Consider the following 27,045-nt stretch of genomic DNA (forward strand, 5'->3'; position numbering starts at 1 on the left):
CTGTGGTGTTGGAGAAGACTCTTGAGAGTCCCTTGGACTGCAAGGAGATCCAACCAGCCCATTCTAGAGGAGATCAGCCCTGGGATTTCTCTGGAAGGAATGATGCTAAAGCTGAAACTCCAGTACTTTGACCACCTCATGCGAAGAGTTGATTCATTGGAAAAGACTCTGATGCTGGGAGGGATTGGGGGCAGGAGGAGAAGGGGACGACAGAGGATGAGATGGCTGGATGGATCACTGACTTGATGGACGTGAGTCTGAGTGAACTCCGGGAGATGGTGATGGACAGGGAGGCCTGGCGTGCTGCGATTCATGGGGTCACAAAGAGTCGGACATGACTGAGCAACTGAACTGAACTGAAGTGGAACCTAGTTTATTAATTTCAGATCTTTATTCTTTACTAGTGTATATATTCAAGATTAAAAATTTTGCTGTCTCTAAACACTGCTTTTGCTGCACATACAGATTTTGGTAAGTTGTATTTTATTTTCTTTTAGTTGAAAATTTTACAAATTCTTTCAAAACTTTTTACTTGACTCATGTGTTATTTAGAACTGTGTTTAACCTCCAGCTCCAAGTATTTGCGGGATTTTCCATTTATTTTTCTGTATTCTTTTCTAGTTTAATTCTGTGATCTGAGTGCAGATACTGTATGGTTTCCATTTTTTAAAATTAAAGTGTTTTTTATAAACTAGAAGTTGTCTTTTGATGAATTATTTCCTGTGCAGATGAGAAAACTATTTAATATGCTGTTGTTGGATGAAGTCTATAGATGTCAGTTTTGTTTAGTTGATTTATGGTGTTGTTGAATTCAACTATTTTTTTTTATTAATTTATTTTAATTGGAGGATAATTACTTTACAATATTGTGGTGTTTTTTGCCATACATCAATGTGAATCAGCCACCAGTGCACATGTGTCCCCCTATCCTGACATTCCTTCCCACCTCCCTCCTCACTCCATCCCTCTGGATTGTTCTAGAGCACTGACTTTGAGTGCCCTGCTTCATGCATTGAACTTGCACTGGTCATCTGTTTTATATATGGTAATATACATGTTTCAGTGCTATGCTCTCAAGTCATCCCACCCTCACCTTCTCCCACATAGTCCAAGTCCATTCTTTACATCGATGTCTCTTTTGCTGCCTTGCATATAGGATTGTCATTACCGTCTTTCTAAATTCCATATATATGCATTAGTATACTTATTGATGATTCTCTTTCTGACTTACTTTACTCTGTATAATAGGCCCCAGTTTGATCCACCTCATTAGAACTGACTCAAATGTATTCCTTTAATGGCTGAGTAATATTCCATTGTGTATATATATCACAACTTCCTTATCCATTCATCTGCCAATGGACATCTAGGTTGCTTCCATGTCCTAGCTATTGTGAACAGTGCTGCAATAAACACTGGGGTACATGTGTCTCTTTCACTTCTGGTTTCCTCAGTATATAGGCCCAGCATTGGAACTGCTGGGTTGTATGGCAGTTCTATTCCCAGTTTTTAAGGAATCTCCATACCATGTTTCACAGTGGCTGTATCAGTTTGCATTCCCATGAGCAATGCAAAAGGGTTCCCTTTTCTCCATACCCTCTCCAGCATTTATTGTTTGTAGACTTTTGATGGCAACAATTCTGGCAGGTGTGAGATGATACCTCATGTGGTTTTGATTTGCATTCATCTAATAGTGATGTTGAGCATCTTTTCATGTGTTTATTAGCCATCTATATGTCTTCTTTCCGGAGAAGGCAATGGCACCCCACTCCAGTACTCTTGCCTGGAGAATCCCAGGGATGGGGGAGCCTGGTGGGCTGCTGTCTCTGGGGTCACACAGAGTCGGACACGACTGAAGCGACTTAGCAGCAGCAGCAGCAGCATGTCTTCTTTGGAAAAATGTCTGTTTAGTTCTTTGACACACTTTTTGGTTGGGTTGTTCATTTTTCTGGTGCTGAGCTGCATGAGCTGCTTGTATAGTTTGGAGATAAAATCTTTGTCAGTTGTTTCATTTGCTCTTATTTTCTCCCATTCTGAAGGCTGCCTTTTCACCTTGCTTATAGTTTCCTTCATTGTGCAAAAGCTTTTAAATTTAATGAGGTCCCATTTGTTTGTCTTTATTTTCATTACTCTGGGAGGTGGGTCATAGAGGATCTTGCTGTGATTTATGTCAAAGAGTGTTCTGATTATATTTTCCTCTGGAAGTTTTATAGTTTCTGGTCTTATATTTAGATTTTTAATCCATTTTGAGTTCATTTTTGTTATGGTATTAGAAAGTGTTCTAGTTTCATTCTTTTACACATGGTTTACCAATTTTCCTAGCACTACTTGTTAAAGAGATTGTATTTTCTCTATTATATATTTGCCTCCTTTGTCAAAGATAAGGTGTCCATAGATGCGTGGATTTATCGCTGGGTTTCTATTTTGTTCCATTGATCTATATTTCTGTTTTTGTGCCAGTACCATACTTTCTTGATGACTGTAGGTTTGTAGTATAGTCTGAAGTCAGGAAGGTTAATTCCTTCAGTTCCATTCTTCTTTCTCAAGGTTGCTTTGGCTATTTGAGGTTTTTTGTGTTTCCATACAAATTGTGAAATTATTTGTTCTAGTTCTGTGACAGATACCATTGGTAGTTTGATAGGGATTGTGCTGAATCTATAGATTGCTTTGGGTGGTATACTCATTTCACTATACTGATTCTTCCAGTCCATGAACATGGTATATTTCCCCATCTATTTGTGTCATTTTTGTTTTGTTTCAAAAGTGTTTTATAGTTTCATCAGTTCAGTTCAGTTCAGTCGCTCAGTCATGTCCGACTCTTTGATCTCTCTATATAGGTCTTTTGTTTATTTAGGTAAATTAATTCCTAAGTATTTTATTCTTTTTGTTGCAATGGTGAATGGGATTGTTTCCTTAATTTCTCTTTCTGTTTTTTTCATTGTTAGTGTATAGGAATGCAAGGGACTTCTGTGTATTAATTTTATATCCTGCAACTTTACCATATTGATTAGGTCTAGTAATTTTCTGGTATGCCTTTAGGGTTTTCTATGTAGAGGATCATATCATCTGCAAACAGTGAGAGTTTTACTTCTTCTTTTCCAATATGGATTCCTTTTATTTCTTTTTCTTCTCTGATTGCTGTGGCTAGGACTTCCAAAACTATGTTGGAATTCAACTATGTATTTCTGTTTTTGCCTGCTGGATATCTTAATTTCTGATAAAAAGGTGTTAAAATCCCCAACCATAATGGTGGGTTCATCTATTTCTCTGTGCATTTCTATAGTTTTTGTTCCATATATTTTGATCCTCTGTTGTTAGGCACATACAATACCTACATTAAAGACTGTCATATATTTTTGAAGTATTGATTCATTTACCATTATGTAATGTTCCTCAAGATATTAAGAAGAGGTGGCAAGAATACACAAAAGAATTGTACAAAAAAGATCTTCATGACCCAGATAATCACAATGGTGTGATCACTCACCTAGAGCCAGGTATGCTGGAATGTGAAGTCAAGTGGACTTTAGGAAGCATCACTATGAACAAAGCTAGTGGAGGTGATGGAATTCCAATTAAGGTATTTCATATCCTAAAAGATGATGCTGTGAAAGTGCTTCACTCAATATGTCAGCAAATTTGGAAAACTCAGCAATGGCCACGGGACTGGAAAATATCAATTTTCATTCCAATCCCAAAGAAAGGCAATGCCAAAGAATGCTCAAACTACTGCACAATTGCACTCATCTCACACACTAGTAAAGTAATGCTCAAAATTCTCCATGCCAGGCTTTAGCTATACTTGAACCATAAACTTCCAGATGTTCAAGCTGGTTTTAGAAAAGGCTGAGGAACCAGAGATCAAGTTGCCAACATCTGTTGGATCATTGAAAAAGCAAGAGAGTTCCAGAAAAACATCTATTTCCATTTTGTTGACTATGCCAAAGCCTTTGACTGTGTGGATCACAATAAACTGTGGGAGATTCTGAAAGAGATGGGAATATGAGACCACCTGACCTGTCTTTTGAGAAACCTGTATGCAGGTCAGGAAGCAACAGTTAGAACTGGACATGGAACAACAGACTGGTTCCAAATAGGAAAAGGAGTACCTCAAGGCTGGATATTGAAGGACTGATGTTGAAGCTGAAACTCCAATACTTTGGCCACATGATGCAAAGAGCTGACTCATTTGAAAAGACCCTGATGCTGGAAAAATTGAGGGCAGGAGGAGAAGGGGAAAACAGAGGATGAGATAGTTGGCATCACCAACTCAATGGACATGGGTTTGGGTAAACTCCAGGCGCTGGTGTTGGACAGGGAGGCCTGGTGTGCTGTGGCTCATGGGCTCGCAAAGAGTCGGGTATGACTGAGTGACTGCACTGAACTTAATGTTCCTCTTCGGGGCTTCCCAGGTTGTTCTAGCGGTAAAGAACCCTCCTGCCAGTGTAGGAGATATAGGAGATGCAGGTTTGATACCTCCAGGATCAAAGGAAGATCCTGGAGGGGGACATGGCAACCTACTCCAGTATTCTTGCCTGGAGAATACCCATAGAGAAAGGAGCCTGGTGGGCTACAGTCCATAGAGTCACAAAGAGTCAGACACAACTGAAGTGACTTAGCACACATGCACAATGCCTCTCTTTATCCCTGAAAACTTTCCTTGGTCTGAAGTCAGCTCTATCTAAAATTCATATGGATACTCCCATTTTCCTTTGATTGGTGTTAGCATGGTATATCTCTCTACATTTACTTTTAAAATATAGACATCTTTATATTTAAATTCAGTCTCTTGTAGATAGGACTTAGGTATTATTTTCTGATCCACTTTGACAGTCTCTGTCTTTTATTGGTATATTTATAACATTTACAATGATTATGATGTAGTTAGATTAATATTGACCATATTTATTATTGTTTTCTAATGTCATTACTCCTATTTTTATCTTTCACATTTTTCTTGCCTTTTGTGTTTTTGGTTGAGCATTTTATGTGATTTATATTTTTTCTCCATATCAATTATACTTTCTTTTTTTACTTTTTCAGTGGTTGCCCTAGAATTTCCACTATACATTTACAGCCAATTCAAGTACACTTTCAAATAAAGCTATACCATTCCACAGATAATGCAAGGACTTTAAAACAGCAGAATAATCTTAATTCATATCTCCTGTCCCTTGTATCATTACTGTCATTCACTGCATTGATCTAAGTATACATAGGTGCCTATATACATAAACACAAGCTTTCATAATTGAATAGATTTTTGCTATCATTTTTTCAATAAACTTATCAGTCAGTTCATTTGAGAGTACATGTTTTTATTTTACCTTCACTTATTCGTTCTTTCATGGTGTCCCTGTTTGCAGATCTGAGTTTCTGATCTATATCATTTTCTTTTTCTTTGAAGAACTCTTTCTAAAAAAACATTTCTTGCAGGGCAGATCTACTGGCAACAGATTTTCTCAATTTTTGCTTGTCTGAGAAAGTCTTTATTTCTCCTTCACTTTTGAAGGATACTTTTGCAAGATACAGAATTAAAGGTTGGTAGGGTTTTCTTCTCAACAACTTAAATATTTCATCCACTTTCTTCTTGCTTGCATGCTTTCTGAAGAGTCAGTTCAGTTCAGTTCAGTTGCTCAGTTGTGTCTGACTCTTTGCGACCCCATGAACCACAGCACACCAGGCCTCCCAGTCCATCACCAACTCTCGGAGTCCACCCAAACCCATGTCCATCGAGTTGGTGTGATGTCATCCAACCATCTCATCCTCTGTCATCCCCTTCTCCTCCTGCCTTCAATCTTTCCCAACATTAGGGTCTTTTCAAATGAATCAATTCTTCCCATTAGGTGGACAAAGTATTGGAGTTTCAGCTTCAACATCAGTCCTACCAATGAACACCCAGGACTGATCTCCTTTAGGATGGACTGGTTGGATCTCCTTGCAGTCCAAGGGACAATCAAGAGTCTTCTCCATCACCACAGTTCAAAAGCATCAATTCTTCGGCGCTCAGCTTTCTTCACAGTCCAACTCTCACATACATACATGACCACTAGAAAAACCATACCTTGACTAGATGGACCTTTGTTGACAAAATAATGTCTCTGCTTTTTAATATGCTCTCTAGGTTGGTCATAACTTTCCTTCCAAGGAGCATCTTTTAATTTCATGGCTGCATTCTGAGAAGTAATCAGATGTAATTCTTATCTTTGCTTCTCTGTTTGTGATACTTTTTTTCTTGTGGCTTCTTTTCAGAATTTTTTCTTCATCTTTTCATTTCTGTGATTTAAAAATTATATGCTGAGATGTATTTTTTTTTGGCATTTGTCCTGCTTTCTGTTCTCTAGGCTTCTTTGATCTGTGTTTTGGTGTCTGACAGTAATATTTTGAAATTCTCAGTGATTGCTTCACATATTGCTTCTGTTCCTTTCTTCTCCTTCTGGTATTCCCATTACATGTCTTTTATACCTTTTACAGTTTTCCCACAGCTCTTAGATATTCTCTTATGTTTTTTTCTATCACTTTTTTCTTTTCAGTAATCCATTTTGAAAATTCTTATTTTTATATCCTCAAGTTCAGAGATTCTTTATTCAGCTATATATATACTCTACTAATAAGATCAAAAACATTCTTCATTTCTGTTAGTGTTTTAATCTCTAGAAGTTTTCTCTTTCTTAGAATGTTTATTTCTCTGCTTATATTATCCATCTGTTCTTGCATGTTATTTATTTTCTTTTAAAAGTCCTTTAGTATATTAATTATGTATTTTTTAAAAGTTCCCATTCTGATGATTCCCACTTTCTTGTCACATATGATTATGATTCTGATGCTTGTTCAGTTTCTTCAAACTGTGTCTATTTGCTTTTTAGTATGCATCATAAGTTTCTGTTACAATGGGGACATGATGTAATGGGTAGAAGAAACTGTAGTAAATAGGCTTTTGGTATGTAGTGGTAAGGTGTTGGAGGAGGGGAAGCATTATGAAGTCCTAATATTAGTTCTCAATTGATGATTTACATTAGGTGAACCTGGGCTTTTGGACTGTGAGCATCACTAATACTTTCCAGTTTGTATCCCCACTCACTTTTTAGGCATGACAGAATGGCTAGAAAGGACTGGCATTGTGTATTTCTCTTCCTCGAGGTATGTTAGGCTCTGGTAAAGTATGTTCACTTGAAAGCAGGGTCTGTTGCAGAATTCTCTGGAATATTTCAAAATGGTTTCTTTTCCTTTCCTTCTGCTGGAAACATGAAGGAATTTTTCTCCTATATTCACTGGGAGGACCTGGTGGAGCACTTGGAGATAAAACTTACAAAAGTGTAGGGGTTTCCTTATGACTGAGGCCCTCCACACCCTGAAAATTTTAGTTCTCAGGGTTTTCAACCTGAGTCTCTTGAGAAATTTGTACGCAGGTCAAGAAGCAACAGTTAGAACTGGACATGGAACAACAGATGCAGAGTACATCATGAGAAATGCTGGACTGGATGAAGCACAAGCTGGAATCAAGATTGTCAGGAGAAATATCAAAAACCTCAGATATGCAGATTACACCACACTTATGGCTGAAAGCAAAGAAGAACTAAAGAGCCTCTTGATGAAAGTGAAAGAGGAGAGTGAAAAAGTTGGCTTAAAGCTCAACATTCAGAAAATTAAGATCATGGCATCGGGTCCCATCACTTCATGGCAAATGGATGGGGAAACAGCGGAAACAGTGGCAGATTTAGTTTTTTTTGTACTCCAAAATCACTGCAGATGGTGATTGCAGCCATAAAAAAAAAAAGACACTTATTCCTTGGAAGAAAAGTTATGACCAACCTAGACAGCATATTAAAAAGCAGAGACATTACTTTGCCAACAAAGGTCCATCTAGTCAAGGCTATGGTTTTCCAGTAGTCATGTATGGATGTGAGAGTTGGATTATAAAGAAAGCTGAATGCCGAAGAATTGATGCTTTTGAACTGTGGTGTTGGAGAAGAGTCTTGAGAGTCCCTTGGACTGCAAGGGGATCTAACCAGTCCATCCTAAAGGAGATCAGTCCTGGGTGTTCATTTGTAAGACTGATGTTGAAGCTGAAACTCCAATACTTTGTCCACCTGATGGGAAGAATTGACTCATTTGAAAAGATTCTGATGCTGGGAAAGATTGAAGGCAGGAGGAGAAGGGGATGACAGAAGATGAGATGGTTGGATGGCATCACCAACTCAATGGACATGGGTTTGGGTGGACTCTGGGAGTTGGTGATGGACAGGGCAGCCTGGCATGCTGCAGTCCATGGGGTTGCAAAGAGTCGCACATGACTGAGCGACTTAACTGAACTGAGGGTTTTCAACAATGAGCCTCCAGAAATTTGTCAGTTACAGTTCAGATTTTCCTATCCCAGCATTGATTTTTATGGAGGATTCTGCTCAGAGATTTAACCTCCAGTAGCTTGTGATTCTCTTTGTCTATCTCTCCTATTTTGGGACAGCAGGTTTGGTTTGTGGTTAATATTTACTGGTTTAGTAACTGTATTTTAACAAGACATGTGCATGGTGGGTAGGAGACATAGTTTGAGGTCTAAGAATAGTGAAGACCGAATAGAAGACCACCTGCATAATGGTTTTTTAATGAAATAATGTGTTCAATGAAAGAAGAAACTCTTACAGAGAAAAATAGTGAAACTTCATGCCAGTCTTGACATTGAATCCTGGTGGAGCACAGGAAGAATTTACAAGTCTTCTTTGGAAATTCCTAACCAGAACTTAACACTATTCTGGTTTGGAATTCAAATTCACCCTTTGTAAAATTTTTGTGGAAGAGTAAAATGTCAACAAGAGATAAAACATTCTTGAAAAAGAGTCAGTGGGGGAACTTTTCTTTGCTATATATCAAGATATATTATAAATCCATCCTATGTAGGATAGTGTGGTTTTAGCAATGTAACAGACAAATAGATGAATGAATAGAAATCAGACCAGAAATCAACATATTCATATGTGTACTGATCTAGACAGAACCAACACTGAAGATCAATAGAAAAAGGATTTAGTAGGATAATGTTAAGATAATTTACTATCCATTGAGGGAAAAATATGATCATAGATTCCTACCTCACACCATACATAAAAATTGATTGTTCTTGAGTGAAAACTTTAAAGGCAAAGAGAACATTTAAAAAATTTTTGAAGACAATATAGGAGGCTATCTCAAGAATTTAGAATAGAAGAAAATTTCTTATAGGGCAAATCATAAAGAAATTGTACACATTTGATTACACTAAAACTAATTAAGTCCTTAGGCTTATTTTTTTAATTAAAAAATACCATGAAGAGAATGATTATATAGGCCATAAGTTGGAAGAAATACTTGCAACAAAAGTGATTAGTACCTAGAGTATATAAAAAGGCCATAAATTTAATGGTAAAAAGACAATTCAATAAGAAATGAGCAAAAGATAAAAGCACATATCACTGATGAAGAAACATGATTGACCAATAAATATTAAAAATACACAGGCTCATAGTAATAACAATAAAGGAAGAAAATGTAAATCACAATGCAATGCCATTTCAACTTGTCCAAATATTAAAAAATCTGGCAATACAAAGTGAGTTTTTTGTGTGTGCAGGAATAGGCATTTGATGATAAGATTAAACTCGAATTTCATATTTGCTACTTATCAATGGTATGATTTTTGACAAGTCATTCAAGCTCTAACTTACATTTCTTCACCTACAAAATGCAGAATATAATTTCTTTCAGAGCTGAAAGAAACAAAGATGATGCAAGACAAGCATCTGGCTTGTCAGACTTTGACAATTCTGGCAAAGAACAGGGGTTCATAGATGATGGTTGCTAAAACTGAGATAAATTGGGGTAATAGGAGAGTAGTCGAATGTTTATACCAAAGTTTCACCCAACAGAATTAATTCAGAGTAAAGGTATTAGAATTTTAAACCTTATCTTCAAAGCTTGTAACAACAGTAGCAGCAGCAGCAATAATTCATTGAGGACTTACTATGTGCCAGGCACTGAGTTTAATGCTTATATTCATTATTTTATTTACTCCTTATGCTTACTTTGTAAGGTAGTATTATTATCTTCATTTTATGGTTGAGGAAATTGAAACTCAGAGAGCTTACTTAATTTACTTACCCAGGGTCACATATAGCCCAGGGAGTGGAACACAATTTTCCTGGCTTGACTATATTTTCTAGTGTATATAATTTCTCTTTAGCAGGCAGAAACAAAATCAGAGCTTTTGACTTATAAGCAATTTTCACAATTAGTGGCATCAAACTTAAATTATGTGCAAAATAATATGATGAACCATGCCAGTATTTACCAAAAAAAAAAAAAAGTGAAGAGTTTTGGTTGGAGTTTCTGGCAATGTTAGGATTCCTAGCTTAAATCTTTTGTCAAGTGATTGCTATTTTTGAGAGAATTGTGGAAAGGAAAAAAAAGGAAGAATGGGAGTAAAAACCAGGTGACCTGAACACTTTTCTTTCTCTGTGTAATTTGAAATTATACCTGACAACCTTGGAGACCTCCACATTGTAATTTGCTTTGGGAATAATTGAAATATTACTCAGGTGGAAACAGGAAGCTTGAATTCACAGTATATTCATACACATACACAATTTTTTAAAAAGTTAGAGTCTTGCCCCTTTTAACTCCTTAAAGCAGCCATAATCTTGTCCTTCAACCTGTATGTTAACAGTGGTTTTCAAAAACACAGATGTGCTGACTCTCAGAGTGAGATAGGGTCTTGGGGTGCCAACTTGTCTCTTGTAGTGCAGTATTTCAGCTAAAGGATTGCTCAACAAATTCTGGTTTCAATGTTGAGAAACTCACTCTCTTGGAGGGAGATTCATCTATCTTCTAAGAGCTATAATTGTTAATAACAACAGAAATGATGATGATACTCATTTTTTATTGAGAGTTTATGATATGCCAAGCACTGTGCTAAGTGCACAATAAAATTGTCTCATTTATCCTCATAATAACCTCTGTGACACAGATACTACTATTATCTCCAATTTACAGATTGAAAACATAGGGGTTTTGATCCATATATCATAATTGTAACATTTACAGACTTTAAACTCTAGTTTACTTGACAACACTTAGATACTAGAAAACAGCACAGAACTCTGAGTTCAACTGCAGCTCCTTAGGATTAAACTTACAAATTTTTAATCCTGTTGTAGAAAATAGGGAATCGGGTGCATTTCTGATTGAAGGGAAGAGGCGAGGGAAGAGATTTTTATTTCTTCACATTTTAAGCATGACTATTCTAGGGCCTTTCTGCATTCTCTCTTATGTTCTCGTCACTGCTCCACTCACTTTTTTTTTTTTAAAGATGCAGGGTTGGATCTATAGCAAAGAAAATCTTTCTCTGTACTCTGTACTATATGCTTTCTAGACCAATATTTGCAGAAAGTGCACACAGTCCATGAACTGTGCATTTTAAAATTAGTTTAGAAATGTTTAAAGGTAATGCAAATGCGTAGCCTATCATTCGAAAGATAAAAGGGACAGAAATAATTATCATTATAAATGTAAGCAAGATGGAGAATTCACGAAGTCAATCAATGTTTGTTTTTCCCTAATGGATTTTCAGATGTTGTTTTTAACAGCCTGAGTCAATTTTTTTTTCTATATTGACGTAAGATTATGTATCCTTGCAATAATTTACTTATAATTTGGATCATGTCCAAAACTTTTCTTAAGGCAGCAGAATTGCTTTTTAAGCCACCTGATGTCATTACAGCCTTATATTTAGTGTTTTTATTATAAAATTAGACATTTATAAATCTGAAATTTTAAATCCTTAAGACATAATAAATGGCTAGAACTTGAAGCTGTAGTATGTTTCAAGCTTACTTTTTCCTTGAAATAACAAATACAACACCTTACATACATAAAAATTGGGTGGGCTGTTGTCTTATAGTTAGATATTTAGCCTAAGTCATGTGAAATGACTAAATATCTCTTTAATAATCTCAGTTTTAGAAATCACACATAAGGAACACTTTTACAATATTTAGGGTTCATGCAGATTTGTCATATGTAGGGAAGAGGAAAGTCAATTTAGTGGTGGAATGATCATGCCTAACTGTATGTTACATGTGACTGACTAATGCCAGACCACACTCAAGCTGTTCTCACAGTGGTGAACTGCCTCCTGTAAAGAGAAAGAAAGCCCTTCAGGCAGACAGCCAATTTAAGAATAAAAATCAGCCTGTAGTCTTCATTTAATCTATTTGTGGGCATAAATGAGAACTTACTGTAACCAAAAAATCCTGTGATGTATTTTTAGCATCTTGCCTGGTGAATGAATGGATTTTACACTTCCAACTGAATCAGAACTGTTAAAATGAGCTCCCAGCACTGCTATCGTCTCTTCAGAATCGCTTGAGTCTACCTGTCAGTATATTCTCCTCCTTTGCAAGATACATAATAATCTCATTTAAAATCATAGAGTCCCATGACACCAAAAAAGCTGACACAGTTTCTTCCTGCTTGCTGTTGTACTACTATACCTAAGTGATTATCTACAGCAACACCACTGTTTTATGTCACCAGATTTCTAAACAAACACTTCAGTTTATTTTTAGATCACTCTTTTCTTTTGACAGATTGTAATTTATATTAGCATATGCATTATTTCCAATTTCCAGTATGATCAACTTCATAAGAAAACAACCACCATAGAATCAAAATCTCAAATCCTCTGCTGAGTCTCAAGAAACTTACCTACTGCCACCTCTCCCAACCACTATTTGAATTGTCAGTGAGAGTAGCTATGAATTAACGCATCTTAAAATTTTATGTCTTGATTTGGTTTAACAGTAGCATACTGCTTGGCAAAGGAACGACCTTTGAACATGCTGATATTCATACAAAGCCCAGACCTTAAGTGTTTATACTAATTCAAACATTGGTACTCTAATGTGTTATACCTTAGGCATAGCTGACGATTCAGTTCTAAAAGATTCTGTGTTTTAAGGAATTTAGTGTTTGAGATTTTCATTTATATTCACCCATAGAGCAGATTTCCTGAAAATTCAAATATTCAAATTTGTCTCAGAGTTTCAAAAATAAAACAAAAGCAGATGTAATCATTGATCGGTTAAATCAATGACAGTTATCAAGGAGAGTCAAAGTCTTACAGAACAAATGAGATGCTTTGAGAATGGCTTATTGAAACAAGGGGATGCACAGAAGGAAGGGACTTTTTTCCCAGAAAAAATATTGTTGTTTTAGTTGCTAAATTGTGTCCAGAAAAAGATAAGTGGAATAAAGCAAGAAAAAAGGTGAATGGAGAGTAGGAGGATAAGAATGGCCAAAATGGTTAAATAGGAGTGAACTGAAAGACACTATCAGAGGTTAAGCAAGAGAGAGGCAAAGCTGAGAATTAGCTGTGAGGGAGAAAATTCATAGTGTATCAATAAACAGACTGATACAACCAATTGTTTTATTTAGTCCTGAAAGGCATATGTAATATACAACAGCTCTGCAATCTAATGTGTCATTTAGTGCAGTGTTTTAAGAGCAAAGATGAAAACATTTAGAGCACATATTATGTTATTTAATCTGTTTCTCACAATATTACATGTGTTGTTAAGTTGCTAAGTCATGTCCAACTCTTTGTGACCCCATGGACTGAAGCATGCCAGGCTCCTCTGTCCTTCACTATCTCCTGGAGTTTGCTCAAATTCATGTGCATTGAGTCAGTGATGCTATCTAACCATCTCATCCTCTATCACCATCTTCCCCTTTAGCTTTTCCGTCTTTCCCAGCACTGGGGTCTTTTCCAATGAGTTGGCTCTTCCCATCAAGTGGCCAAAGTATTGGAGTTTCAGCTTTTGCATCAGCCTTTCCAATGAATATCCAACGCTGATTTCCTCCAGGATTAACTGATTTGATCTCCTTGCATTCCAGGGTACTATCAAGAGTCTTCTTCAGCACCACAGTTCAAAAGCATCAGTTCTTCAATGCTCAGCCTTCTTTATGATTTCTCACATCTGTATATGACTCCTGGAAAAACCATAACTTTGACTGTATGGACCTTTGTTGGCAAAGTAATGTCTCTGCTTTTTAATACGCTGTCCAGGTTTGTCGTAGTTTTTCTTCCTAGGAGAAAGCGTGTTTTAATTTCATGGTGGCAGTCACCATCTGCACTAATTTTGGGACCTAAGAAAGTAACATGACACTAAATAACATTTCAAAATATAGAGCAGACCAGATTTGTTGTAGATGATAAGTAAACTAAAGCTAATGAACTCTCTAAGATAACACCTTTTTCTAACAGTGGTCTGCTGTTTAACATAGTCTAACAATGGATTTCACTCTCACTTTTCACTTTCATGCATTGGAGAAGGAAATGGCAACCCACTCCAGTGTTCTTGCCTGGAGAATCCCAGGGACGGGGGAGCCTCGTGGGCTCCTGACTATGGGGTCACACAGAGTTGGACATGACTGAAGTGACTTAGCAGCAGCAGCGGCAACAATGGACTAAAATCTTACCCCAACTGGCCTTGCACAAAATTTGATATGGGACAGAGTCCTTATGCTGGTAGAAGGAAGCTCAGCCTTTATTGCTGAGAAATTAAACTCTAGTATCCATTTAGAGCTGGAGAGAGGACTCGATCTGGGCTTTAAATCTGATGGTATGGCCCACAGACTTCTCTGGGCTCCTGATCAATTCATCAGATGATGAGGTTGTCAAATGACTAATCTGTTAAATTTATAAATATGCTTACTTATTAAGATGGCTTATTTATTTTATTTTTTGAAAACAAATCTTTTTTTAAGCTCTGTATCCTGGTTCATGTTTTTAAAAAAATGTTATTGGGTATAATTGATTTATGATGTTGTGTTAGTTTCAGGTATACAGCAAAGTCAATCTGTTATACAGATACCCACACATTTTTAGATTCTTTTCCTATAGGCAATTACAGGGTATTGAGTAGAGTTCTCTGTGCTATACAGTAGGTCCGTATTAGGTAACTATTTTATATATAGTAGTGTGTATATGTCAATCCCTAGCTTCCAGTTTATTCCCCACCCTCTTACCCTGCAGTAATCATAAATTTATTTTCTACATCTTTAATTCTGTTTCGTTTTGGTAGATAAGTTCATTTATAGACTTTTTTTTTTAAAGATTCCATGTATAAATGATATCATTTGATATCCTAAGACAGTTTAACTTCTTAGAAAATTTATAATAATCCTATAGGATCCAGGTCTCCAGAATTCTGGGGCCTATGATTTCTCTCTGTTCTTCAGTCTCCCCTCTGTGAAATACACAGCCCAGATTGTGCCGTGTTGCCCATTGTCCATTTCCCCTATTTTGGCTTTTTCTAGCGTCAGGAGGTAAAGTAAAAAGCTGTTAAAATCACCTCATTAAATGCAAGTTGTTGTAAATGCTATAAATACTTAAAACTACATTTTATCACACAGGCAAATTTGGTCACCCTTCAGAAACTGGGGAATGAATCCTAAAAATGATAAAGTGTTTTAAAAAATGACTTTCAAAGTAGAAAGAAATTAGTTTAAATTGTTAAACTTCCAAATTAAAATTTTGGTTATGTTACTTAGACTAAACAGTCATAGAGTATTCAAGAATAGTAGAGTAATAATCATACACACAAGAGTATATTTTTAAGAATCAATCATTCTATAACCTTAGCTTTTGAAGGACTGAAAATTTTCAAAAATTAAAAAGGTTTGCTAAATGTATTCATGAGGAATATATACATATAAATGTATTCATATTAATATTAATTAGTCAATAAGATTATTTCTTAGAGTAAGGTTTTAGTAAACTTTAAATTTGGTGAATTCTGCAAATTGGTCACTTGACCAGTTGATTCTTCAGTGAATTGCATTTTCATGAACGGGATTACTTAAACTTCCTTAAGATGACACTGTGTTTGAAAAACTAGTAATAATTGCCAACATTCAAAAGTCAAGAAATTTCTTGGAAAGCTCTGAAATATTATACTATTTCTTGGAGACTCAAAAATCTACAACATTTGATTGTTATATCCTGTATTTCTATATAGCAACATTAACTGGACCTGAATAAGGTTACTCCTTTCATACTGTGTGGCCAGTGTGCTCTTGACAGTCCTGATTTATGCCTGTTTCCCTGTTATAATTCTTAAAAGTGCCCACTTTCACTATCACAATGTTCAGTCTGAAAGATGAATTGTATGGTGACTCTAGTTAGTGAGCTCCAGTGTTCTGTATTTTATATAACATCCTTTTATCTTATAATTGGTCCCCTTCACACATCATCTGCATGGGCTTTGTAAGCATTTGAATGTATTATTCCTGCTCTAGTCTCCCATGATCTAATTCATGAGCAACTGCTGCTGCTACTGCTAAGTCACTTCAGTCATGTCCGACTCTGTGCAACCCCATAGACGGCAGCCCACCAGGCTCCCCTGTTCCTGAGATTCTCCAGGCAAGAACACTGGAGTCGGTTGCCATTTCCTTCTCCAATGCATGAAAGTGAAAAGTGAAAGTGAAGTCGCTCAGTCGTGTCCAACCTTCAGCGATCCCATGGACTGCAGCCTTTCAGGCTCCTCTGTCCATGGGATTTTCCAGGCAAGAGTACTGGAGTGGGGTGCCATTGCCTTCTCTGCATGTATGAGGAAACACACAGCTAATTCTTCCTTAGTGATGGATAAAGAGGCTTTGTTGTGTTTCTCTCCCTTACTGTTATCTTCTGTTTGCTATCCCTTACACAACATGGTCTTCAACATTCTGTGCAATGTCATCTATTTTTTGCCCCATGAATCTTCATTATAGGAGGCATGATTATATCATATGACTTTACCATTAAGTACACACTCTTGTATCTCTTTTTCAACCAGGATTGTACCAACCATTTCATGTAATATTGCCTTACTGATGAAGCTAAGTGGTTATTAACCACAAACTCAAAAACTAGCTAATTTAATTTGTAAACTGCAAATTTGGTTTGTGCCAAGTGCTATGCTAGTTGATGAATATATAGAGATGTACTAATATTATCAAAAGTCATTAGTTCTCTTCATAAAATAGTCTTGACTTTGGTTTGCTTTTTTACATCTGTATATATAGTTTCTTGTCTTATCTTTCTTATGAAGGTAAGTCAAATTGTGTGTGTGTTGGAGGAGGGACAGATTTCAGCAAGGACATTCTGCTTCAACACACTTATAGAGATAGAAACAGAAATGTTAAAGGGCTAGGCTGTTGACTATTTCAAGTAGGCCTCACAGATTTACTGTTTCTTGGGTAATTACAGTAATCTCAATTTAGATTTATGGTATAAAAATGTGATTTCATCAATTTAACTGGTGTCAGGTGTCTTCTTTGGCCACCTGATGCAAAGAGCCAATTCATTGGAAAAGATCCTGATGCTGGGAAAGATTGAGAGCAGGAGGAGAAGAGGGCAGCAGAGGATGAGATGGTTGGATGGCATCATCAACTCAATGGACATGAGTCTGATCTAAATCTGGGAGTTAGTGAAGGACAGGGAAGCCTGGAGTCTTGCAGTCCAAAAGGGTCCCAAAGAGTCAGAACAACTGAGCAACTGAAAAACAACAACAAGGTATTTTTTTAAGGGTGACTAGCATTCCTGTAGAACCTAAATCAAAAATAAATATCCTTATTTTTATTCTGCTTTCTACCATTTATATATGCTAGCTCTTTCTTCTGGTAGGATGTTTCTGAAAAGATATTGACCAATAAAATAAAAGGACCTTCCTATTGTCATAAACCTGACTGATAACCTCTATTCAGTTACATTTCCTATAGGCTCTCTGATTGAGAATCTGAGATTTTGTGAAACTGTCTTAGATGTCTTTTTTGGTCTATTCATTAGGAATTCCTTCCTGAATAGATCTGGTTAGGCTTTAGCTTAGTTCAGTTCAGTTCAGTCACTCAGTAGTAACCAACTCTTTGCGACCCCGTGGACTGCACTACGCTAGGCTTCCCTGTCCATCACCAACTCCCGGAGCTTACTCAAACTCATGTCCATTGAGTCGGTGATGCCATCCAACCAACCCCTGTCGTCCATTTCTCCTCCCTCCTTCAATCATTCCCAGCATCACGTCTTTTCCAATGAGTCAGTTTTTTGCATCAGGTGGCCAAGTATTGGAGTTTCAGCTTCAGCATCAGTCCTTCCAATGAATATTCAGGACTGATTTCCTTTAGGATGGACTGGTTGGATCTGCTTGCTGTCCAAGGGACTCCCAAGAGTCTTCTCCAACACCACAGTTCAAAAGCATCAATTCTTCAGCACTCAGCTTTCTTTACAGTCCAACTGTCACATCCATACATGACTGCTGGAGAAACGATAGCTTTGACTAGACAGACCTTTATTAGCAAAGTAATGTCTCGGCTTTTTAATATGCTGTCTAGGTTGGTCATAGCTTTTCTTCCAAGGAGCAAGCATCTTTTAATTTCATGGCTGCAATCACCATCTGCAGTGATTTTGGAGCCCCCAAAATAAAGTCTGTCACTGTTTCCATTGTTTCCTCATCTATTTGCCATGAAGTGATGGGACCAGATTCTGTGATCTTAGTTTTCTGAATGTTGAGCTTTAAGTTAACTTTTTCACTCTCTTCTTTCATTTTCATCAAGAGACTCTTTAGTTCTTCACTTTCTGCCATAAGGGTGGTATCATCTACATATCTGAGGTTATTGATAATTCTCCTGGCAATTTTGATTCCAGCTTGTGCTTCATCCAGTCCAGCATTTCTCACGATGTACTCTGCATATAAATTAAATAAGCAGGGTTACAATATACAGCCTTGACATACTCCTTTCCTGATCTGGAACCAGTCTGTTCTTCCGTGTCCAGTTCTAACTGTTGCTTCCTGACCTGCATACAGGTTTCTCAAGAGGCAGGTCAGGTGGTCTGGTATTCCCATCTCTTTCAGAATTTTCTACAGTTTGTTGTGACCCACATAGTCAAAAGCTTTGGCATATTCAATACAGCAAAAATAGATGTATTTCTGGAACTCTCTCACTTTTTCTATAATCCAGCAGATGTTGGCAATTTGATCTATGGTTCCTCTGCCTTTTCTAAAACCAGCTTGAACATCTGGAAATTCACAGTTCATGTATTGCTGAAGCCTGGCTTGGAGGAATTTGTGCATTACTTTGCTAGCATGTGAGATGAGTGCAATTGTATGGTAGTTTGAACATTCTTTGGGATTGCGTTTCTTTGGGATTGGAATGAAAATTGACCTTTTCCAGTCCTGTGGCCACTGCTGAGTTTTCCAAATTTGCTGGCATATTGAGTGAAGCACTTTCACAGCATCATATTTTAGGATTTGTGATAGCTCAACTCGAATTCCATCACCTCTACTAGTTTTGTTCATAGTGATGCTTCTTAAAGCCCACTTGACTTTGCATCCCAGGATTTCTGATTCTAGGTGAGTGATTACACCATTGTGATTATCTGGCTCAGATGATCTCTTTTGTACAGTTCTTCTGTGTATTCTTGACACTTCTTAATATCTTCTGCTTCTGTTAGGTCCATAATCATTTCTGTCCTTTATTGTGCCCATCTTTGTATGAAATGTTCCCTTGGTATCTCTAATTTTCTTGAAGAGATCTCTAGTATTTCCCATTCTATTGTCTTCCTCTATTTCTTTGCACTGATCTCTGAGGAAGGCTTTCTTATCTCTCCTTGCTATTCTTTGGAACTCTGCATTTAAATGGGTATATTTTTCCTTTTCTCCTTTGTGTTTTGCTTCTGTTCTTTTCACAGCTATTTGTAAGCCCTCCTCAGACAACCATTTTGCCTTTTTGCATTTCTTTTTTTGGGGAAGGGGACGATCTTGATCACTGCCTCCTGTACAATGTCATGAATCTCCGTCCATAGTTCTACAGGAACTCTGTATCAGATCTAATCCCTTGAATCTATTTGTCAGTCCACTGTATAATCATAAGGTATTTGATTTAGGTCATACCTGAATGGTTAGGCTTAGAAAATTTTAAATAGTCCATTTCCTAGGGACTAGTTATAAATACACTATCTTGGACCAGATGGGAGATGACCTACATGACTGGGAATCATGGTTTTAAAACTTACTGTGTTACATGGTAATGACATTCTTTTGTATTTGCTTGGTGCCTTTCAACCTCAGAAGCATGCCTACTTGGCTCCTTAGAGAAAATATCTTGATGTGTGGGCTTTTTCAATGGGTTTTCATATAATGTGTTTGTAAGAGCCCTGAACCAAAACTACCTAAGTATCCAAGCAATTAATTGATAAGTATGAATGCTTAATATATTGATTTGTATTTATTGTTTTACACTAGAAATCAAATAGTTAAGAGACACTAAGATATTAATGTTCTTGGGTCATATTATTCTTTCCCTAGAGGGGAAAAAAGGATGGCCAATACTCTATATTGAGGACAATAATTGCCAAGGAAACCAAGATGAAAAATACTTGAATTTGAAAGTAATTGTATCTGCTTCTCTGTTGGAAAGTCCATACCAGTATAGCCAACAGTTATTAGGAAACTTCTCAAGGAGTATTGTCAAGTTAGCCATCAAATGATATGAAACAGATGCACTTATTACACTTCAGGGATATTATGTCGAGGGAAATGGATGTTTCATGCCAATACTGCCTGTAGGTACTGACAAATTCTTAATTTTCTAGTTCTCATTGTTTGTTCATTTGTTTTAGGAACCATAAAGAATTTTTATCACCAGTGTAACTCAAATGGTTAGGTTTGATACAATTAAGTTATAGTCAATGATCTTCTGGTGTCTGGCTCTCCCCTAAACTCCAAAATCATGGATTTGAAGCATTTGCGAATTTATATAGTATACATTCTCCCAGCAACACTAATTTCTTTCACAGTAAACAACTGGCTCTCCTAATGTTCCTGAATATTTAACAATGGGCTCTCTAGAGTCGGTACAAGTTAACCTAAGTGTATTACTAGCAGTTTTAACTAGTTGCAATCTAGTTCTGAAGTTGCATCTAGCTTTCTCCTGTTATTTTTTGATTAGATTCAGAAAATACATTAATGAACTACCTCTTAAAGAAAATTATTTACAGATAACTGTACTGTATCTGTTTATGCTAAACTGATTAGATTTGTTTGTAGTTAATGACTTTTACAGACAGAAGGAAGCTTACTATCATCTCTTAAATACCCTTTCATTCACATAGTACGTGTAGGCAGAAAATAAGCCACAGGGATAACTCAGTAAAGAACATAAAAAGTAGAAGAAGTTGTATGTGGCTAACGTAAGAAAACATTTAGGAAATGAGTATAAGGAAAAATAAAATGTATAAATGAGATTGATAGAGACATATTTTGAATTTTAAAAGAGGACATTACCACACGGATAAATAGATAGTGTGACTTATCTATTGTGGTTGACTGTGAATAGAGTATTGTGATTAATTCAGTCTTCTATGTCCATCATTTAATTGAGTTCAAGTAATACCTGCTGCTGCTGCTGCTGCTGTGTCGCTTCAGTCATGTCCGACTCTGTGCGACCCCATAGATGGCAGTCCACCAGGATCCCCCGTCCCTGGGATTCTCCAGGCAAGAACACTGGAGTGGGTTGCCATTTCCTTCTCCAATGCATGAAAGTGAAAAGTGAAAGTAAAGTCACTCAGTCGTGTCCGACCCTTAGCGACCCCATGGACTGCAGCCTACCAGGCTCCTGCGTCCATGGGATTCTCCATGCAAGAGTACTGGAGTGGGGTGCCATTTAATACCTAGGACTGTCTTATAGAATGCATGTCAAACTCATAGTATCAATTTTATGAAATCACTTTATTACTATTTATATTATTTATTATTTAAATTTCTTAAAGTTTTCATTTTCTAAGAAAGTATTATTTATATATATTATAGAGATAGTAGCCACCAGCAACCTAGGCTCCCCATTCCTATTACTATGGATTTCTCCCTAGGAGTTATGTTTGGAGTGTATGTAGAAACCACTCACACTTTATTGATAAAATCCTTGGATGGTAAATTGGCTGGATAAGAAACAATAGATACCTATACATTAAGAGATGAAGAAAATTCTTTGAGAGAATTTAACAAAGGGAAGGGGAGTCTAATATGATGATCTTAACTCAGGAATAAAAAGCCTTCATTGCCACAGGTGCAAAGGAATTCTGAGTGTAGCATGGAGGCTGTTACACAAGTCTTGTAATTCTTTGCCATAAGTCTAGGTTCTGGGGATGAGAATATCAGGAGCTGCTTCACTAGGTTTTTATGAAACATATTGCAGGTCCAAGAGACAATACTTTAGGACACCTCTTAAAACGCTTGGTGTTATAGCTTAGACCATCTTTTCTAGAAATGGGCTGCTGAGATCCTTTTCATGTGGTTGGGTTTTATTTCCAGAACTCAAGAAAGAGAGAGTCACAAAATTGTGTCATTACAACTAGGATCAGGAATGTACTTGAGAGCACGAGGTCAAGTTCATTTCTAATCTTCCCTGGAAGTTTTCCCATCATTATCAGTGACCTCATGGCTGGAAAGTTTGAATTTTCCCAAGAGCTATGAACACAGAGTGGCTTTAATTAAAGAAAAAGATAGTCAATAATTGTTGGTTTGACATTTATAAGACAATAATTCTGGTAAAATCATATTCCATGAGAGAAATGGAAAGTTCTATTATGCTATTACCAGAAGCTGAGAATGAAATTAATTTAACTTGAAATAAATCTTCACAAAAGTTATAATAAACATACCGGGCAGCTTCTGAATATCTCTCCAGACATCTAAACACTGTTGCCTGACGAAGATGATTTCGGAAATAGGCAGGGTTTAAAACAATGCTCCTGAAAAGATAAAAGAAATGCAAATGTTATTAAGCTCTTAAAAGTCAATTTCCAGAAGTGTATAGGAATGAAATAGCAATCATCCAATTTTACATACATCTATTTTAAAAGACACTAGGAAATGGATCATTTTTTCTTCCTGTAATTGTCAGTTAAGATAAATAAACAAGCATTATTGAAAATTAAGTTTGCATGATAAAAGCAATTTTATTTATAACACTGGCTAACTTTTATAGCTATAACAATGATAAAGAATTTGAATCCAACTTTTATTACATATAAGACATGTGTTATTTTATTTGTCATATGCTGATAAATTAGGCAAAAATCTCAGATTGTGGTCTATCTACCCATAATGAAGAAGGAGATTGTTAGCTGCTGGATTTCAGTTAAATGAGTGGAACTGGAATAGGTGACTTGTTCGTTTGCAATCCATGTTGGGTTCTGTGCCTTCTCCCAGTTGGACAATTGTAGTGAAATGGTAGGAACTCTGTACCATTGGGTAAGGATTCTGGTCCTCACCTTGCCACTTTTGGTAAGGCCCTTGTTTACTTTGGGTTTACATTTTCTTTTGCTGAAATTTCAAGGCTTGATTTTGGATAAGATTATCTATCCTTGCTTGCCGATTCTTCCATTATCTCACAGAGTTTTGGAGTCACAATCCAAGCTCAGATGAGAAGATGATCACTCCACAGCTGCCTTCTTTCCCTAGAGATAAACTGGTAGCTCTTCTTTTCCCTTGCTTCCCTGAAAGCCAGGCACTGCTCAAAGCTTTTGATATAATGAGGTAAGCTAGACAGATGAAGAGCACAACTCATCACCAAATGAGGAGAGAGCCATTAGTGAAAGTTTGAGGGATAGCTTGTATCAGAATGTGTTGTGTTTGTGGATGTAAGATACATAATGTTATAGAACCGACACAGGACTATTAAACAATTTTTTTGTGTGTGCCTGCTTTTACAAGTTGATGTGGAGAAGGCAATGGCACCCCACTCCAGTACTCTTGCCTGGAAAATCCCATGGATGGAGGAGCCTGGTGGGCTGCAGTCCATGGGGTCTTGAAGAGTCAGACACAACTGAGCGACTTCACTTTCATTTTTCACTTCCTGCATTGGAGAAGGAAATGGCAACCCACTCCAGTGTTCTTGCCTGGAGAATCCCAGGGATGGGGGAGCTTGGTCGGCTGCCGTCTGTGGGGTCACACAGAGCCGGACATGACTGAAGTGACTTAGCAGCAGCAGCAGCAGCTTTAACAAGTTGATGAGAATCACTTAGAATTAGTCTATTAATGAAGGAAGTGATTCTTGATCTTTTTTTTTTTTTTTTTTGAGAGGTTCACAAATTGGAGAATTAAAGCTGTGAACCTCTGTCTAAAAAAATGCACATAAACATGGTTGCCTAAATTCAGGGAATTCATGTGATCCTTTAAGGTTATTCATGAACTCGAGATTGAGAAAAACATACAGACAAGAATAGTCCCATTCCCAGAAACATTGCTTATGGAAAGAATAAAATAAAAAAGCTGCATCTATCTGACCCACATAGAGTCATAGAATTATATGATGATGAGGTGAATTGATTGACTAGTTTAGCTCACTTTAAACACAAGTGAATAGAATCCAGAGAGACTAACGGACCCTTCTAAAGTCATTCATAGTTGGCTGCAATGCTGCTTCAAGTTTATTATTATGTTTCTCCTCTCCTAGCCTCAGCACTTCATAAGTTATCTTACTCCTTCTCTGTGATGATTTCTGAATTAAAGAAGCCTGGGTCAGTAAAGTTTTACTACATTCTATGACTAGAAATTTGTACAAATACATAACATTAATCCTGCAAGAACACAGACCATTTGCTTTACTGATTTCTGATTAAACTGTTGGAAATTTAAAGCCTATTCCATGAGTTTATTCCATATCAACACTGAACTATTAATATCTAGTACTAATACTTTATATTAATTCAGAAAAAGGTATGTTAGTGAAATATGTTTGTAAATTTTATCCCTGTAAGAGTAATCTTGTAAAATTAGGTCAGAGTGAAAAGAGAAGTGCTCTGTCTAGGGGCCTGGGTCTTCCAACTCTGATCAGAAACCCTTCTTTCACAACATGGCTAATTCTTTCCTCTTACTTAGTAATATTTATTCACTTAGGCATTTTTAGTAAATATCTGCAAATGTGATGAGACAAAATCCTTATGAATGAACATATTTTTTTTTCCTTTGTTATCTTTTTGCCCATGATGCAGTATTTTGGTTTTACTGAGCTATTCTTCAAGAATCTTGCTTTGCCAGATGTGTTCTTTTCATAAAAATGGATTAGACTGGAGAGAAGCATGGGGTGTGGTGGACAGGAGGAGTAGTGATGAGAGAAGGGTTTAGTAAAATAGAGGGCTAAGGGAGAGGAGGAGTCATTGAAGTGGTCTTGGAAGAGATTTTTGTGGGTAGTGAGATAAACATTGTTTCCGTGTAATTTTTAAAAAGAATAGGTTTCTTTAAAAATTTTTTATAATTATAAGTCCTTTTTATGGTGTTGAAGAAATACAGTAGAGGACATGAGTTTGGAAGTCACTGTTGCTAAACTGGACTAGGTTCTTCTAAACTGTAACAACATCCGACACTGAGCCATGTGAATCATTGCTTCATAAGAGGGACCAAGAAGTCTAGGACCTAGTCTACCCTGACGGTGAAGGTACTTACAAAACGAAGTTTATAAATTTGGGATGAGATATTGTTTGGCCATTTATTATTTCTGGCTTCTTTATAATTATTGCAGCATTCACTATGTGCTTATGATATGCACTGTTAGATATTTGGCAAGGAAATGCTAGTGGTGATTGTAAAGCCTACTTTTTACATTTTATTGATTTATCTGATGCTTTATATAATGCTCTTTTAAAGATGCATTTTATGTTGTGTATAACTTGCAGAGGAAATATTGGTTTATCTTTTAAAAAGTTCTTAATCATTCATCATTTGATGCCATCTGGGGACCTATGGGAGGCTGTCTATGACTGAAGTGTACAATCTGACTGGGACTGTGATGAAAATAAATCAACCTACAGTTATAATCAGAGAGAGATCTCTGTGCTGATTGGTTTGATTTTAAAAGAGAGGAAATAGCTATGACTTAGTTATGTTGATAGGGGTTGTGGTAAAAATAAGAATCATGCTAGAATGGCTAAGTTATGGAAGTCATTGAATTTTTGTCAGAGGAATGAAGACAAAGTTAATAATGAGACAGTCAATTCCTAGGCAGATTGATAAGAAGTCAGGAGAGGAGAGAGGGGTCTGGAATTCTCAAGGAGGAGGAAAGGACAAACATCTTTTTTTTTTTCTCTGCATTCCTTAGTCTTAGTCATATAAAACACTTTTTTTTTTTTTTTAAAGCAATGATTACACAACAAACAACACAGCTTAAATTCTGTCCTGAAAGTGAAGTTGCTCAGTCGTGTCCGACTCTTTGCGATCCCATGGACTGTAATCTACCAGACTTGTCTGTCCATGGGATTTTCCAGGCAAGAGTACTGGAGTGGGTTGCCATTTCCTTCTCCAGGGAATCTTCCTGACCCAGGGATCGAACTCAGGTCTCCTGCATTTTAGGCAGATGCTTTACCCTCTGAGGCACCAGGGAAGCCCCTGTACTAAGGATTATATAACAACAATTTATCCTGCTTGAGGACAGTTTCTCCTTTCTGAAAACTTTCTGGCTAATCCTGTTATCTTTTTTGCCTTTTCAAAAACTGTTCATTGGGTTCTCAAGGCAAGATTACTGAAGTGGTTTGCCATTCCCTTCTCCAGCGGACCACATTTTGTCAGAACTCTCCACCATGACCCATGAGTCTTGTGTGGCCCTACATGGCATGGCTCATAGCTTCATTGAGTTAGACAAGGCTGTAGTCCGTGTAATCAGATTGGTTAGTTTTCTGTGATTATGGTTTTCAGACTGTCTGCCCTCTGATGGAGAAGGATAAGAGGCTTATGGAAGCGTTCTGATGGGATAGACTGACTGAAACTGGGTCTTGTTCTGATGGGTGGGGCCATGCTCAGTAAACCTTAAATCCAATTTTCTGTTGATGGGTTGAGCTGTGTTCCCTTCTTGCTATTTACCTGGGACCAAACTATGGTGGAGGTAATGAAGATAATGGTGACCTCCCTCAAAAGTTCCCATGCATGTACTGCTACATCAGTGCCCCCAACCCTGCAGCAGGCCACCACTGACCCATTCCTCCACCGG

At 37.0% G+C, this 27,045-nt stretch overlaps 1 protein-coding gene across 1 annotated transcript in view; it reads right to left on the reverse strand.

Moving 5' to 3' along the window:
• SPATA16 (spermatogenesis associated 16) overlaps positions 1-27,045 on the reverse strand; it is a 283,069-nt gene that overhangs the window by 136,327 nt on the left and 119,697 nt on the right. The window contains exon 4 of the mRNA XM_086318894.1: positions 22,724-22,813. Coding sequence (XP_086175020.1) covers positions 22,724-22,813 — 90 coding nt within the window. The remainder of the gene's footprint in view (positions 1-22,723; positions 22,814-27,045) is intronic.

The sequence above is a fragment of the Bos grunniens genome, chromosome 1 (assembly GCF_055505025.1).
Source record: "Bos grunniens cultivar Pamir isolate PY7600 chromosome 1, Bosgru_T2T1.0, whole genome shotgun sequence".
Taxonomy (NCBI): domain Eukaryota; kingdom Metazoa; phylum Chordata; class Mammalia; order Artiodactyla; family Bovidae; genus Bos; species Bos grunniens.